Here is a 12,866-nt window from a genome sequence, read left to right on the forward strand (position 1 = left end):
AATAGCACAAAGTCATGGTTCTCAAAAACCACACCTCACTTGAATTATGCTACGACTTGCAACTTGTTGCCAACTTTCATAACCTAAGGTGAGGCAAGAACACCAATCTACTTTTGAGTCTTGCACTTTAGAGAAGACTCTCAGAACACATTTAAAGATAAAGAAATGGCTAGTTCTGTCCTTTATTTGCTAAATCAGATCTGTACATCTGAACTTGATCCTCCACCACTCAACACCAATGATATTTTGAGGTGCTGAAGAGAGGCAGGCCATTATTTAATTGAAAGACAGATTCAAGAAGCGGACAGTGAGTACATCCTGAATGTGCTTATTTCCTGGTGTCATAATATTTTGGTCCTTCAGGGCATCTTCTCCCTCATTTAATCAGAGCAGCATTCACGGCTTCAAAGAGATTTCTTCACTGGGAATAATTTTCATATACATCTTAACACATATTGTGCCTGACGTGTTTTGCACCTATAGATTCCTGTCCTCGATGCCCTCTAAACAGCTAAGAGTTAGAAGGGACAGCTATTTTCTTTCATATGGATTCAGTAATTTCCCTGGCAACTTTTATTAGTCAGAAATAATTGAACCACAAGGATTTTCTGTCACAACTGTGCTGGCCTTTATTATTTGATGTTGTCATGCCTTTCTAGACTGAAAATAAGAACATCCATTTTCATGGCAACAAATTAATGTCACTCACGGCATTTTGTTGTCCACATACTCAACTCACTTTAAAAAAAAAAAAATAAAGATACATAGGTTTACAATTCTAAGGTTCCAGTAGCATTTTTTAAATGAATGAATTTGTGGAAATAAGCAAGAAATGATCAGTTTAGGGAAAGTTACTATGCTGGACTCCACATGGTAGGAACTTTATAACTAGAACTCTACCACTCTGGGTCAGTTTCAACCAATTGTGACCCTATTCTTTTTAGCTAATAGCAAACAACTGCGTCAATCATATCAGTGGTTATAAAGCTTTTTCAATAGGTAACATTTAAAGAAAAAGGTGAAGTTAGCCAAGAGATATTCTCTAGGTTTATTTTTTTGTTTTTAAAATAAATCACATAAAATAAGGTACAGTTTCTTACCTGTGAAAGTAAAGTGTCATCTATGGACAATTCTTCAAGTTTAAGTGCAGTCAGAATTATTTCGAGCCCTTTGATATGATCTATAACATTGGAAGTTAATGTCTGTAGCTCAGTAACATAATCCAAAAAACTGGTAAATACAGGAGGCTATGGAAACAGTAAGAAGTGATATTAAAACACATTTTTACACCCATTTAAAATATTTTTGTATATGACACTCAAGTCACTATTTTAAAATAAAATGATTCATTTGTGTCCAAACCCACAAATGTGCTAGTCAAATATAGCTTAAAAAGTAGGGCTGGCTGGGTGGCAAGCATTTCCGTTGTGTGAAAAACTGAGCTCTTAGAATTTGTTTTTATTCTGCTATGTAATGAAACTGACTCTATAAGCCCAGTAGTTAAAGCATGTACCTGGGAGACTCAGGTTTGGGCCTTGAACTTAGGTCTCCCACATCCTAGATGCATGCCCTAACCACCAAGCCATAGAGCCAGTCAGCAGCTCAATCACTCCTGTTGGAGCTGTTCCACTTGGTATAAATAAACAAACAGTCATTTGGCCAGAGAGAGTCTGACTTTATTGCCCAATAGTTAAGGCATGCACCTGGGATGTGGGAAGCCAGGTTCAAATCCTTGCTCAGCCCGATTCCAGCCTGGATCTAAGAAACCTTCTTGATGAAAGTTTCATCGAAATAGATACGTTTCCATGACAAGTTTCAGTTTAGACCAACTGGCATTTTCCAACGGAAAAAAAATTCATTGAAAAATTCCCAACTAGCACTATTCAAAATGACATTTCATTTAGTAGTTAATGTTTGTAAAAAAACAAAACAAAACCCCCTCTGAAGATGAAAAATGTTATGTAACTTGATAGTATCCTCATTTTAGAAGCCTTTATCTTGAAAAACCTTTTTTTGTGGGAACAGTTTGGAAACCACACCAACCTTGGACTTAGGATGGTTATATACAAAATAGAAATCATACTAACTCTATCCAACAGGCTAATGCAGATACTCAGCAGTGTTGGTTATGGTATATTCCATAATGTTGCATTTTCCCATTAATTTTCAAAAGCACATAAGCGACTTAGAAGTCCCACTTTCAAAAGTGGCTTAGGAGAGCCCCTTAATGGAGGCTAAGCTCTTAGCCACTTTTGAAAGTAGGACTTCGGTGCTTTTGAAAATTGCACCCACTCTCTTCAGGGATCAGAGTAACAGCCGTGTTAGTCTGTATTCACAAAAAGAAAATGAGTACTTGTGGCACCTTAGAGACTAACCAATTTATTTGAGCATGAGCTTTCGTGAGCTACAGCTCACTTCATCGGATGCATACCGTGGAAACTGCAGAAGACATTATATACACACAGAGACCATGAAACAATACCTCCTCCCACCCCACTGTCCTGCTGGTAATAGCTTATCTAAAGTGATCATCAAGTTGGGCCATTTCCAGCGCAAATCCAGGTTTTCTCACTCCCTCACCCCCTTCCAAAAACCACACACACAAACTCACTCTCCTGCTGGTAATAGCTTATCCAAAGTGACCACTCTCCCTAGCAGGAGAGTGAGTTTGTTTGTGTGTGGTTTTTGGAGGGGGGTGAGGGAGTGAGAGAACCTGGATTTGTGCAGGAAATGGCCCACCTTGATTATCATACACATTGTGAAGAGAGTGGTCACTTTGGATGGGCTATTACCAGCAGGAGAGTGAGTTTGTGTGTGGGGGGGCGGAAAGCGAGAAAACCTGGATTTGCGCTGGAAACGGCCCAACTTGATGATCACTTTAGATAAGCTATTACCAGCAGGATAGTGGGGTGGGAGGAGGTATTGTTTCATGGTCTCTGTGTGTATATAATGTCTTCTGCAGTTTCCACGGTATGCATCCGATGAAGTGAGCTGTAGCTCACGAAAGCTCATGCTCAAATAAATTGGTTAGTCTCTAAGGTGCCACAAGTACTCCTTTTCTCTTCAGGGAAGCATCATAAGATTAGAACTCATGTCTCCATTGAGTTAGTTGCCTACCATAACTACACTGGTTTCTTTTTTTTTCTTTTTCTTTTTCTGTAAGCTTGATTTGAAGGGTCGCAGGACACTATCACAGTAACTTGACACCCACAGGGTGATGGACATTGTCTGAAAGGAAGAAAAACAGATGTACAAGTATGGTACAAACAGAATTAATACTATTGGAGCCATTTTTAAGTTCAAAATTGTGTCCTTTATTAAAGACTTAAAATACAGTAACTGGGATATGAAGGGAATGGAGATATGGCGGCTTCCATAGTTGTACATAAAAAACCTGGGATCTGTGCACTTCATTTATTATGCTAAAGTCCTGAGCACAGTCAATTCTAAAATATTTTACCATTATCTTCATCTGCATCTCATTTCCCAAAAATTACACCAGGCCCCTTCAAGAAACAAAACTTTAGGAATCTCAACATGCTCCTGTTTTAATTCCAAGTCTGGAAGTCGGGTTTTATTTTTGCATTGTCATCATCATCATGATTATTTGTATAAAGCTCAATGTGAAAAGGCAGGGTTCAGGGAGCCACATGGGAGAACTCAGAAGGGAGCAGGATACAGATTTCATCTTGCAATTTGGATGGTTGTAAAAGAGAACAATTAAATTAGAACAGCAGGAATTTCCAAAGCAACCAAGAACTGCAGTAAATGAAAAATGCTTACCTCAACAAAGAAGACTAAGTTTTCTAAAATGTTAGGATGAGTTTTCAAGATGCCATCTCTGACTTCCATTAAGTCACCTTTACATTTATTGAACAAATCTGGAAAAAGGAAGACAATTCTTATGTTCAGAATAAGGATCAACAAAGATGCTTACATATTTTTATGTGGTACACATCTTATACTACATGAAGCTACAAAAAGACCTATTTCAAACTAGTGTATGACAGGATACAGTTAACCAAAGACTACTTCTAGAGTGGATACAGTTTTAAAATAATTTCTGAATGAATCTGTAATGCAAAGCCTTTGTCAAAAACTTGGTATAGGATTTTTTTCTATTGTCTTGTGCATTTGTAATTACGTGCACCTTTCACATCAGTACAGCCAGAAATGGAGTAGGAAGTCAGATAACCCAACATTTACCAGCAAACAGGTTCACCTGCAGGTTTTTAATAATAAACTGGTTTAAATCAAAACCCAGGCGGTCTGCTTACAAGAAGAAAGATAGCTACAGGTGGAGATGAAGGAGAATATAAGGAAGGTTAAGAACAGTAAAAGGCCAGTTTTACATGACTGTCCTTTTTTGACTGATTCAGAATCTCTTACTGCATTTTCACAACATTCTCACTAACATCAGTGAGAGAAATCCAGCTCTCTTCCCCTTACTGATATTCTGGTGGCTTGGTGTTTTTCCTTTTATCATGCAGGCAGTTCTCTTTACAGAGAGAAGTTTACCTTTAAGCTTGCTAAGTGCTTTTACTCAGTTAGAGGATTAGTTTAAACCTTGTGTGTGGGATTTTAGTGCTTCTGAAGGGTGCTGGACTGACAGACCCAGGGAACACAGCTCCCTATTATGCACAAATCTGATCCAGCAGAGGCAGTACCAACTTCCCAACCGCATCTCACCAGAATGCCTTAACCTTGACTTGAAGGGAAGGTTCATTCACTCCTTGCTCCCTCTGCTAGGGCTGTCAACAAGGTTGCCAGTTAGTGCCATGATGGTTTGTGTGATATACAGACCTATATGCTGGGAACTGGACTCAGTTCAAACCCATTTCACATAATACCAGGCAGCAATCATACGTTGGTAACTTTTGGCCATTACAAATTGACAAATTTCTTTAAAATCATTTCAGGGCTTTCTCTTCCCCTTTACACAAATGTTAGATTATAACCACACACACACAAGTGCCAGAGCATTTGGTTTGCTGCTGTATAGGGTGTTGGGTAGTATAACAAAAACATTCTGTGCTTAAAAATGGAATCTAGATCTGTAATGACTGACTTTTTGCTTCAAAATTACCTTAATGTCTGGAACGAGGAAAGAATATTTCTAAACAGCAGATAAATCATTTGGATTATTCTTATATCACCACAAACCAGCAAAGTAGAATTCCAGCGTGTGACTGGTATAAAGCCATGGTTCTATTTTTTTTTTTGGGAGTGGGGGACGGCAGTGAAACAATAGGACATAATAGCTTTCTCAGCCTCCAGCGATTTAAGGATATTATCAAAGGAGCCTAAGTGAGTCCCAGCATTTTTAAATCACTGTTTGCCTTGGCTATAAATGTTTATTCCCAAACTATTACTTACCTGTTAATTGTTCTAGTAAAGATTTAAAACAATTCCCTATCCTCTCTTGGATTTCTGTTGAATCTTCTGAAAGAAAAAAAGGTTACAAATAAATATTTTCTAAATAATGGTTTTTCTGCTTCAAAAATGCAAAACAATTTTTTTTTAAAAACCCACAAAAATATGCACTGTATGGATGCTTCAAGTGTGAATGACTGGTACATTAATATCATTGTAAGATAATTCAGGAAGACTTCAAATCAAGCACATAAGACTAAATAAAGCTGTGATTTTCTTCATAACATAAAGTGTCATTCAAAAAATCTACACATAATTGATCAATTTGTTTCCGACTCATTAATATACTTTATTAACTAAATGCAAAGCCATTTTGAAGCTGTTTAGATACCTCCACCCCATGCGACACCCAACACAAATTGGTTTAACCTCCCCACAACCCAAACACTTACCTAAGCCATTGGTATCTAGTTCATAAATATCACTAACAAGATAAAACAAGCTACTCTGGCACTGACAGCTGCCATTACTGAAGAAGCCAGCCATTCGGGTAGGAGGAGGGCCAAGGACGGGATACTAGGCAACAAGCAAAGAAAAAGAAAGATGTTGCAGCTTTTCCTTAAACAGAAAACAGTGTTTTTCTTTGGCACATCTCAGATTTCAAAAGCTACAAACTCAGGATCAGTTAAGTGAGTTTTGCAGCCTGCAGAACGTTACAAGATGCACTGAGTTTCTATGCTTGCATTCATGGTCATTAAAGATTCTGGGATCACTTTTTCTTAGCGGGTACCTGAATTTTCTGCTCAAGAAACCGCTTTCCTGAATCCACTGCCACTTCCAGTTGTTGAAGCAGAGACCGTATCGTATCAATTTTGGATGAGACACCATTCTCAGAAGTCTTTTCAGAGTTCTTTGGGTGAACAGTATGACTAAGAGTTGGGAGTCCGCTTACTAGCCTTAAAGTTAAAGATCGGATTTGCAGCCAGATGGTTTCTTCCTCCAATGACAGTTTCCTATGCTCCTCAGAAATGTCCCTAGGGAAAGACACCATGGGTTTTTAGACAAATGTTTTATATTTATAACAGTAGCAAGCTTCCATGAATGTCCTTTATCCTATTCTGGTGCAAAGCTTTGGAATCACATGTGGAGAGGTGGGAATGACTGGAAATTCAGGGAGTGGTATTAATGTGAATAAGATAGATGAGAGCATTGTTAGACATTGTAAATGGTGCTCTTGTTAAATGTGCCCAGTTAGCCAGCCTAGAAAATATTTAAGTGACACTTGGAATTTATCTGGAAATGATTTTCTCTCTAAAACATTTCTGAAATACTGACCCCTGCAGTTCTGGGCCTTTGTACTCACCTGTCTTTTGGATCCCAATTAAATAAGACCATTAGGTCTCTGTTGTCATGCAAATCTTTCCATAGAATATCATCTTCCTCTGGACTCAGACTCATGGACTTTATACTTTCTTCTAAACTGGTTGATCTAGCACATAAATATTAGTATCGTTAAACCAAATGTTTAATAGTTGAGGTGAAAGCCCAACCCACTGATATAGTCTATATTCTCTACAGAGCACATAACTGTTAGCTACCATATATAAAAGTCAAATCTATCTACTAGTGTTAAAGAGATAATGCTGGTAGGGACAGCAAACTAGCAACTCACATGGACTAACTGGAGCTTGTACTGAAGGTAGTAAATGTTATTGGAGGGATTAGAAGTATTGGATAAAGTTTTTAGGATAATAAATGAGTCCTTGTTGTACTTCAATAGTACATTCCAGCAGAGCACCTCAAACATTAAACCTCCCAACATCCCTCTGAGGTACCCTAGTAGTACAACACATTTTACAGATGGGGAAACTAAGGACTTGTCAACACTTATAATGCTACAGCAGAACAAGTATAGTGCAACCCACCTCCCCGAGAAGCGGTAGCTAGGTTAATGGAAGAATTCTTCTGTCCACCTAGCCCTGCCTATGCAGGGACTTAGATTGTCTTAACTATGCTGCTCAAGGGTGTAGATTTTCCACACACCTGAGTGGTGCAGTTAAACCAGCCTAATTTTCTAGTGTAGACCAGGCCTAAGGCTTACAAGGAAAGCAACTCTGATGACCTGTAACAGGTAGACAAGAAGCACCCATTCAGGAAAGGCTGCCCTTCCCATGCAGAATCCCTGACTGGTTTACTGTTTGAGTTACTGTACTTTTGTCTCTGCCATACTTACATATTTGCTTCAAGTAAGAGGTCTAACAACATCCGTTCAGTGCGGACTTGTGCAAAGTGAAGTGAGGCATTCAGCCGGTTCCTAAAAGCAATGAATTCTGGGATCTTCTCAAATGCACCATACTTGTAGGCTTGAATAATATATTCTGAGGTCTGGGAAGGAACACACATCATCTCTGTATTAGTTGCCATGATACAGTAAAAACAACTCGAGTCTTAACAGGGTTACAGCCAAATCAAATTTGTGACTGCCATGAATCTGAAGGTGTAGAGTCTAGCAAGCACTTATCACCTGGGAGAAATGTGCAGTTCTGCTTGCCCAAGCCTCCCAGACACAGACAGCGGTGTAAGCTTTGCTGCTTTCCTTTAGCAAAAGCAGCCTGTACCCTGGGATAGTGTGTCTAGCAAGCTACCAATTTCTTTATTAAATAAATGAGCCAACACTAAGAAACCTCAAGTTGGTGCCACCCCTAAAACTGAAAGACAACTTTTTTTTTAATTGTGGAAGCTTCCTCTTTTCTTCAGATCTTGTTGTGCACGCTATAGAAAGTGGGGGCATCTCGAACAAAATACAACCATTTCATTGAGAAAATCCATTATAATGAAAATAAATCTACCCCAGATTTTCCTGCAACTGATTTGGGCATGTGCCATTGTGTGTTACTTTCACATAGGTTTAAAAAATTACTCATGCTACACTTTTGCTTCTCATTTTTATTAGGTTTTGAATACAGCATCACAGGATAACACCATGAGGTGTGTACACATTACATCTCAATACAATCTAAATCCCAAAGGAAACATCAGAATTCAAGCATTAGTTTGCCTCCCCTCTTCAATGAAATGCAACAGTAAAAGCTCTAAACCAAGATTTCGGGCCCATCCAAGCGTTACCCATGACGAGATCTATATGAGTAGGGAGCCCAAAACGAGCATTTATTTTGATGTAAGTATCAAAATATAAAGACATAGGAAGCAATTCATGCACCAAGACAAGATCGATACTTTACCAGAATTACTCTATCAATGAGACATTCTGGAAAATCAGAATGAAAACCACAAATGAAAGATTATGGGATGAACTCACACCTGACATACACCAGATCAAGTCACCAGTGTGTGTCTATAATACATTATACCAACTGATTCAACCTGGTCTGAAGAGCTTGAGAGACTAGAACCTTGTACTTAACACAGCCAAATGTCACCGTATGTTTGCCAAAAACAGGGAATGTCCGTTTAGCCAGTTCTCTCCCTGTCTTTTTACCAGGCAATTTGGTTATTTGCATAATATGAAAAATATGCCAATATTCAACAACATACCCTCTGATAAACAGCCTTGCAGAATTCATTTCAGGCTGCGGGACTGCGCCATGGGCGCTAATTCAACTGCATCGACGCGGCTTTTAAATCCCCATGGAACACCTCGGTGCTCTGTTTGCCTGCAGTATCTGGAGAAATTAAAGACGGACGGACACAAGAAAATTAAAGAGATTACTTGTGATTCTGCAGATTTAAAGAAGGACTCTCTTGAAAAGGATGAAGTTGCCTTTTTAGTTTTGGTCAAGTACAGTAATACTGCCTCTTTTCCTCCTGTCTGCCCTTTGTGGTCTCTCTCAGAACAGGAATATTCAAGACTGTTGAATAGTGCACCCTACAGGATTCCTTAATGTTGGTCACCTTGCTAGGGGTTTAATTCATCTTACCATGGGGCATACATTCAGCAAGGAAGCTGAAAAATGCATCAGTTTAAGATGATCAGTACTGTTCACTAAGAACAAATGCACTTTTATGTGAGATCACTCAATTTAAACCCAAAATGTATTGTTTCAGGCAAAGTCCCATGAACAAAACTCTACAGGGCATGTTCAGTGTGTTTTGTATTTGGACAGTATGGTGGAGACATGTTCTGGTGAAATTTCAAGCCTTTTAAACAAGAATCTAAAAAGCAAGGAACAAGCATCAGGCAGCATCTTAACCCAACTAAAAAGGTAACTTTTAGAGAATAGTCCTCCTTTAACATTGCAGTTAGATGTTGCTGTGGAACTAGAAGGGGATCCGGGAAGCTGACGTCAGAACTGTTAGTAGGATGAAGAGACAGCCCCCTAACTGAACAGCAGGAGGGAATGAAAACTGCAGGCAGATTTTGAACTAATGACAGTTGAGGCGTGACCTCTGTTAGAAGCCCTATTTTTCCATTGTTGACATAACATCGTCCTATTCAAACAGAACTCTGGAAATGAACCTCTCTCTCTTGCAATTTGCAAAACAGACAGGATTTAAAGACCAATACTACAGGCAAGCTGGTAATGCTCACAGTAGTGTAGTTTCCATTAAACATACCTAAGCTGGTGACTACTGGAAATTGTTCAGGTCAGACGATAGAGTAAATCAATGCTTGTCTTTCGGAAATCAAAGACACTACTAGTCAGCCGCCTTTAATGACTTTTCTGAAATGCTGCATCCATGAGAAGAAAAATGACAGGTGTAGGTCTTCAAAACTGTGTCTTCAGACTAATAGTAGGAAGATGGGGATTGTCCAAATGCATCTTTTTCCCACTTTGATTCCAATTCTTTGAGATGAGACAGTAAACCAATACACTAATCCAGATAAGAAGTATTCTACAAAATATTCTGAAAACTGAACTGACACACCAGATTCTGAAGAGCGTTCCTCCTGCCTAGAGTGTCCCAATACCACATTGAATGTGGTTCAATAGATCTTTATGTGGATATGTCCCCTGAGCTACTGAAAAGGGCAACACGGTCTTCTCCATCCCAAGCATTTTTATAATTCATACTAACCAGAATAACCTTATCCTAAATTGGTGCCCAGAGGCAGTAATGCAGCCTGATGTTAGTTGAATCTGAGCTGTTTTCCCAATCAATATGATTTCTTGCTGCTTTACAGTCTTTAGTGCGCTCAGTTAAGAGAATTATGTCCATTAGGTGTTTTCTCCAAATCTTTATTTTTATTCCTTGGCATGTTGCTGTCAAACTTATCATCAATGAAAGTCACTTTGTCCTGATTTGCAGTCTCTTCCACTGAATTACTTGGAAACAGATCAAACATGACTTAACAAAAGCAAGTCAGTTCTCAATGAAACAAAAAGAAAAACCACTACGTTGATAAATCCAAGACTCTGCTATCAAAAAAATTAATGTTTCCATCCAGAATTTTGTTTCAGTATAATGAGAGTGCACCCATCACACACAGTCCCAATGATCTTGACAAATAAGTTCAGCAGAGTAAAACAAAAAAACAGGCAAGTAAAGATAACATAAGAGAAAGCTAAGATGTCATCTATCCAGCATGTCTGCCGCACAAGTGAGGTTCTCTGCCCCATTGTCACAAGATCGTTTTCATATCAGTTGCAGCCACATTTTGCAAATAAGATCACCACCTCGATTTCCACCCTTAGAAGACAGTTAAAGCATTACAGAAACCTTACACATTGAAAGAACTTCGCTATTGACAGACCAAGGAGATTCGTCTATGCAATGACTGCATTGTATGTATCATACACACATTTCTACACAGTACAGATAACCCTTACATTTTTATTTGATGTTAGAAGGACAAAGTGAGTTTTAAACCATCCACTGACAACCAAGAATTCCTAAATTCAGACAATGACTCAAAGTGTGGAAATGTCAGTCTTTCTGGACCTCAGTTTCCTCACATTAGTAAAATGGGGATAATTCTTTATTACCTACCTCTCAGGGATGTTGTGATGATCAGCATTGGTAAAGCATTACCATGTAAGGGCTAGGTATTAAAATTCATTCCGTGGTACAAAAATGTACCTCCTGAATTCATCGTAGGGAGCAACACTGTATATACAATCATGTAACAACTGTTACAGATTAGAAGCGAGGTGGGCAAACTACGGCCCGCGGGCCACATCCAGCCTGCGGGACCCTCCTGCCCGGCCCCTGAGCTCCTGGCCCGGGAGGCTCGCCCCCGGCCCCTCCCCCGCGGCCTCAGCTCACTGTGCTGCCGGTGCAATGCTCTGGGCGGCCGGGCAGCGCAGTTGCAGAGCCGCGGCCTGACCCGGTGCTCTGGGTGGCGCGGCCGTAGCGCCACCAGTGCTCCAGGCAGCGTGGAAAGGGGGCAGGGAGGGTTGGATAGAGGGCAGGGGAGTTCGGGGTGGTGGTCAGGGGGCGGGAGTGTCGACAGGGATCTGGGGGGGTGTGTCAGAGGGCAGGAAACAGGGGGGTTGAACGGGGGCAGGGATTCCGGGGGGGCAGTCAGGAAGGAGGGGGGGTTGGATGGGGCGACAGTCAGGGGTGAGGGGTCTGGGGGTGGTCAGGGGACAGAGGGTGGTTGATTGGGTAGGAGTCCCCGGGGGGAGGAGGGGAGGCGCATCAGGGGGCGAGAAGCAGGGGGGTCAGATAGGAGGCAGGGGCTGGGCCACACCTGGCTGTTTGGGGAGACACAGCCTCCCCTAACCGGCCCTCCATACAATTTTGGAAACCCGATGTGGCCCTCAGGCCAAAAAGTTTGCCTGCCCCTGCATTAGAGCAATTTCTTCTATTCCTAATTGCCTAATAAATACTCACCCCAAAACCAAAGAAATGAGCCTAAATATCGGTACTTCTATATCTAGGTATGTTTAAACAAACAAAAAGACCCTGACAATGCAATTGTGGAACACTGATATTTTTCCCACAGCTACACCAAGATTCTTCCAGGAAATGTATTTCACAAATAAGAGTGCCATGACACTAACACTTAAAAAGTGTTAACAGTCACAAACAAGCAACTAAATTTCTCTGTAGGCCCAACCATGTGCATGTGCGTTTTAAGGAGTATCAAATGCTCTTCAGGGAGTTCAGCTGCTCTTTCATCAGCCCCACTCCAAAGAACCCCATTATAGTTGAGAGAATCATCTTTAAATCAGGAAGACTTTCCTGAAAGTCACACCACTTTTCACTCTGCTGGCCTGATGGTGGCAGTTGAAATAAGTTTCCATTAGCACTGCAGAATCCCAAATCCTGATCTTTATTCACTGTTTCAAAGTATTGCAGCTAATTTTTAGTTCTGTTCTGCTTTATTGAAGCCAGTTTTCAATAAAGTCAGTTTAATTTTTCCTCTCTTCATACCCTCACCCTATTCCCTAAGTATTTACTGCACTATTATGACAACCTACACTACTGAGACTAACCATACATCAATTATCCTGCTCCAGTCTACTGCGAGGCGTCAGGACCACCTGTTCATGCCACCAGGATCTTTATGTTATCAACCTGTGCTGCCA

General features: G+C 40.3%; 1 protein-coding gene across 3 annotated transcripts in view; it reads right to left on the reverse strand.

Annotated features, from left to right (window-relative positions):
* The window catches only part of NAA25 (N-alpha-acetyltransferase 25, NatB auxiliary subunit), a 48,404-nt gene that overhangs the window by 5,729 nt on the left and 29,809 nt on the right, over positions 1-12,866 (reverse strand). For all 3 annotated transcript variants that reach the window (XM_084649333.1, XM_084649332.1, XM_084649334.1), the window contains exons 16-23: positions 7,607-7,758; positions 6,737-6,862; positions 6,164-6,407; positions 5,826-5,949; positions 5,377-5,442; positions 3,784-3,881; positions 3,118-3,228; positions 1,101-1,247 (exon numbers count right to left, since the gene is read on the reverse strand). In XM_084649333.1, the coding sequence (XP_084505459.1) occupies positions 1,101-1,247; positions 3,118-3,228; positions 3,784-3,881; positions 5,377-5,442; positions 5,826-5,949; positions 6,164-6,407; positions 6,737-6,862; positions 7,607-7,758 (1,068 nt within the window). The remainder of the gene's footprint in view (positions 1-1,100; positions 1,248-3,117; positions 3,229-3,783; positions 3,882-5,376; positions 5,443-5,825; positions 5,950-6,163; positions 6,408-6,736; positions 6,863-7,606; positions 7,759-12,866) is intronic.

This window comes from Lepidochelys olivacea (genome assembly GCF_965140295.1).
Source record: "Lepidochelys olivacea isolate rLepOli2 genome assembly, chromosome: 15".
Classification (NCBI taxonomy): domain Eukaryota; kingdom Metazoa; phylum Chordata; order Testudines; family Cheloniidae; genus Lepidochelys; species Lepidochelys olivacea.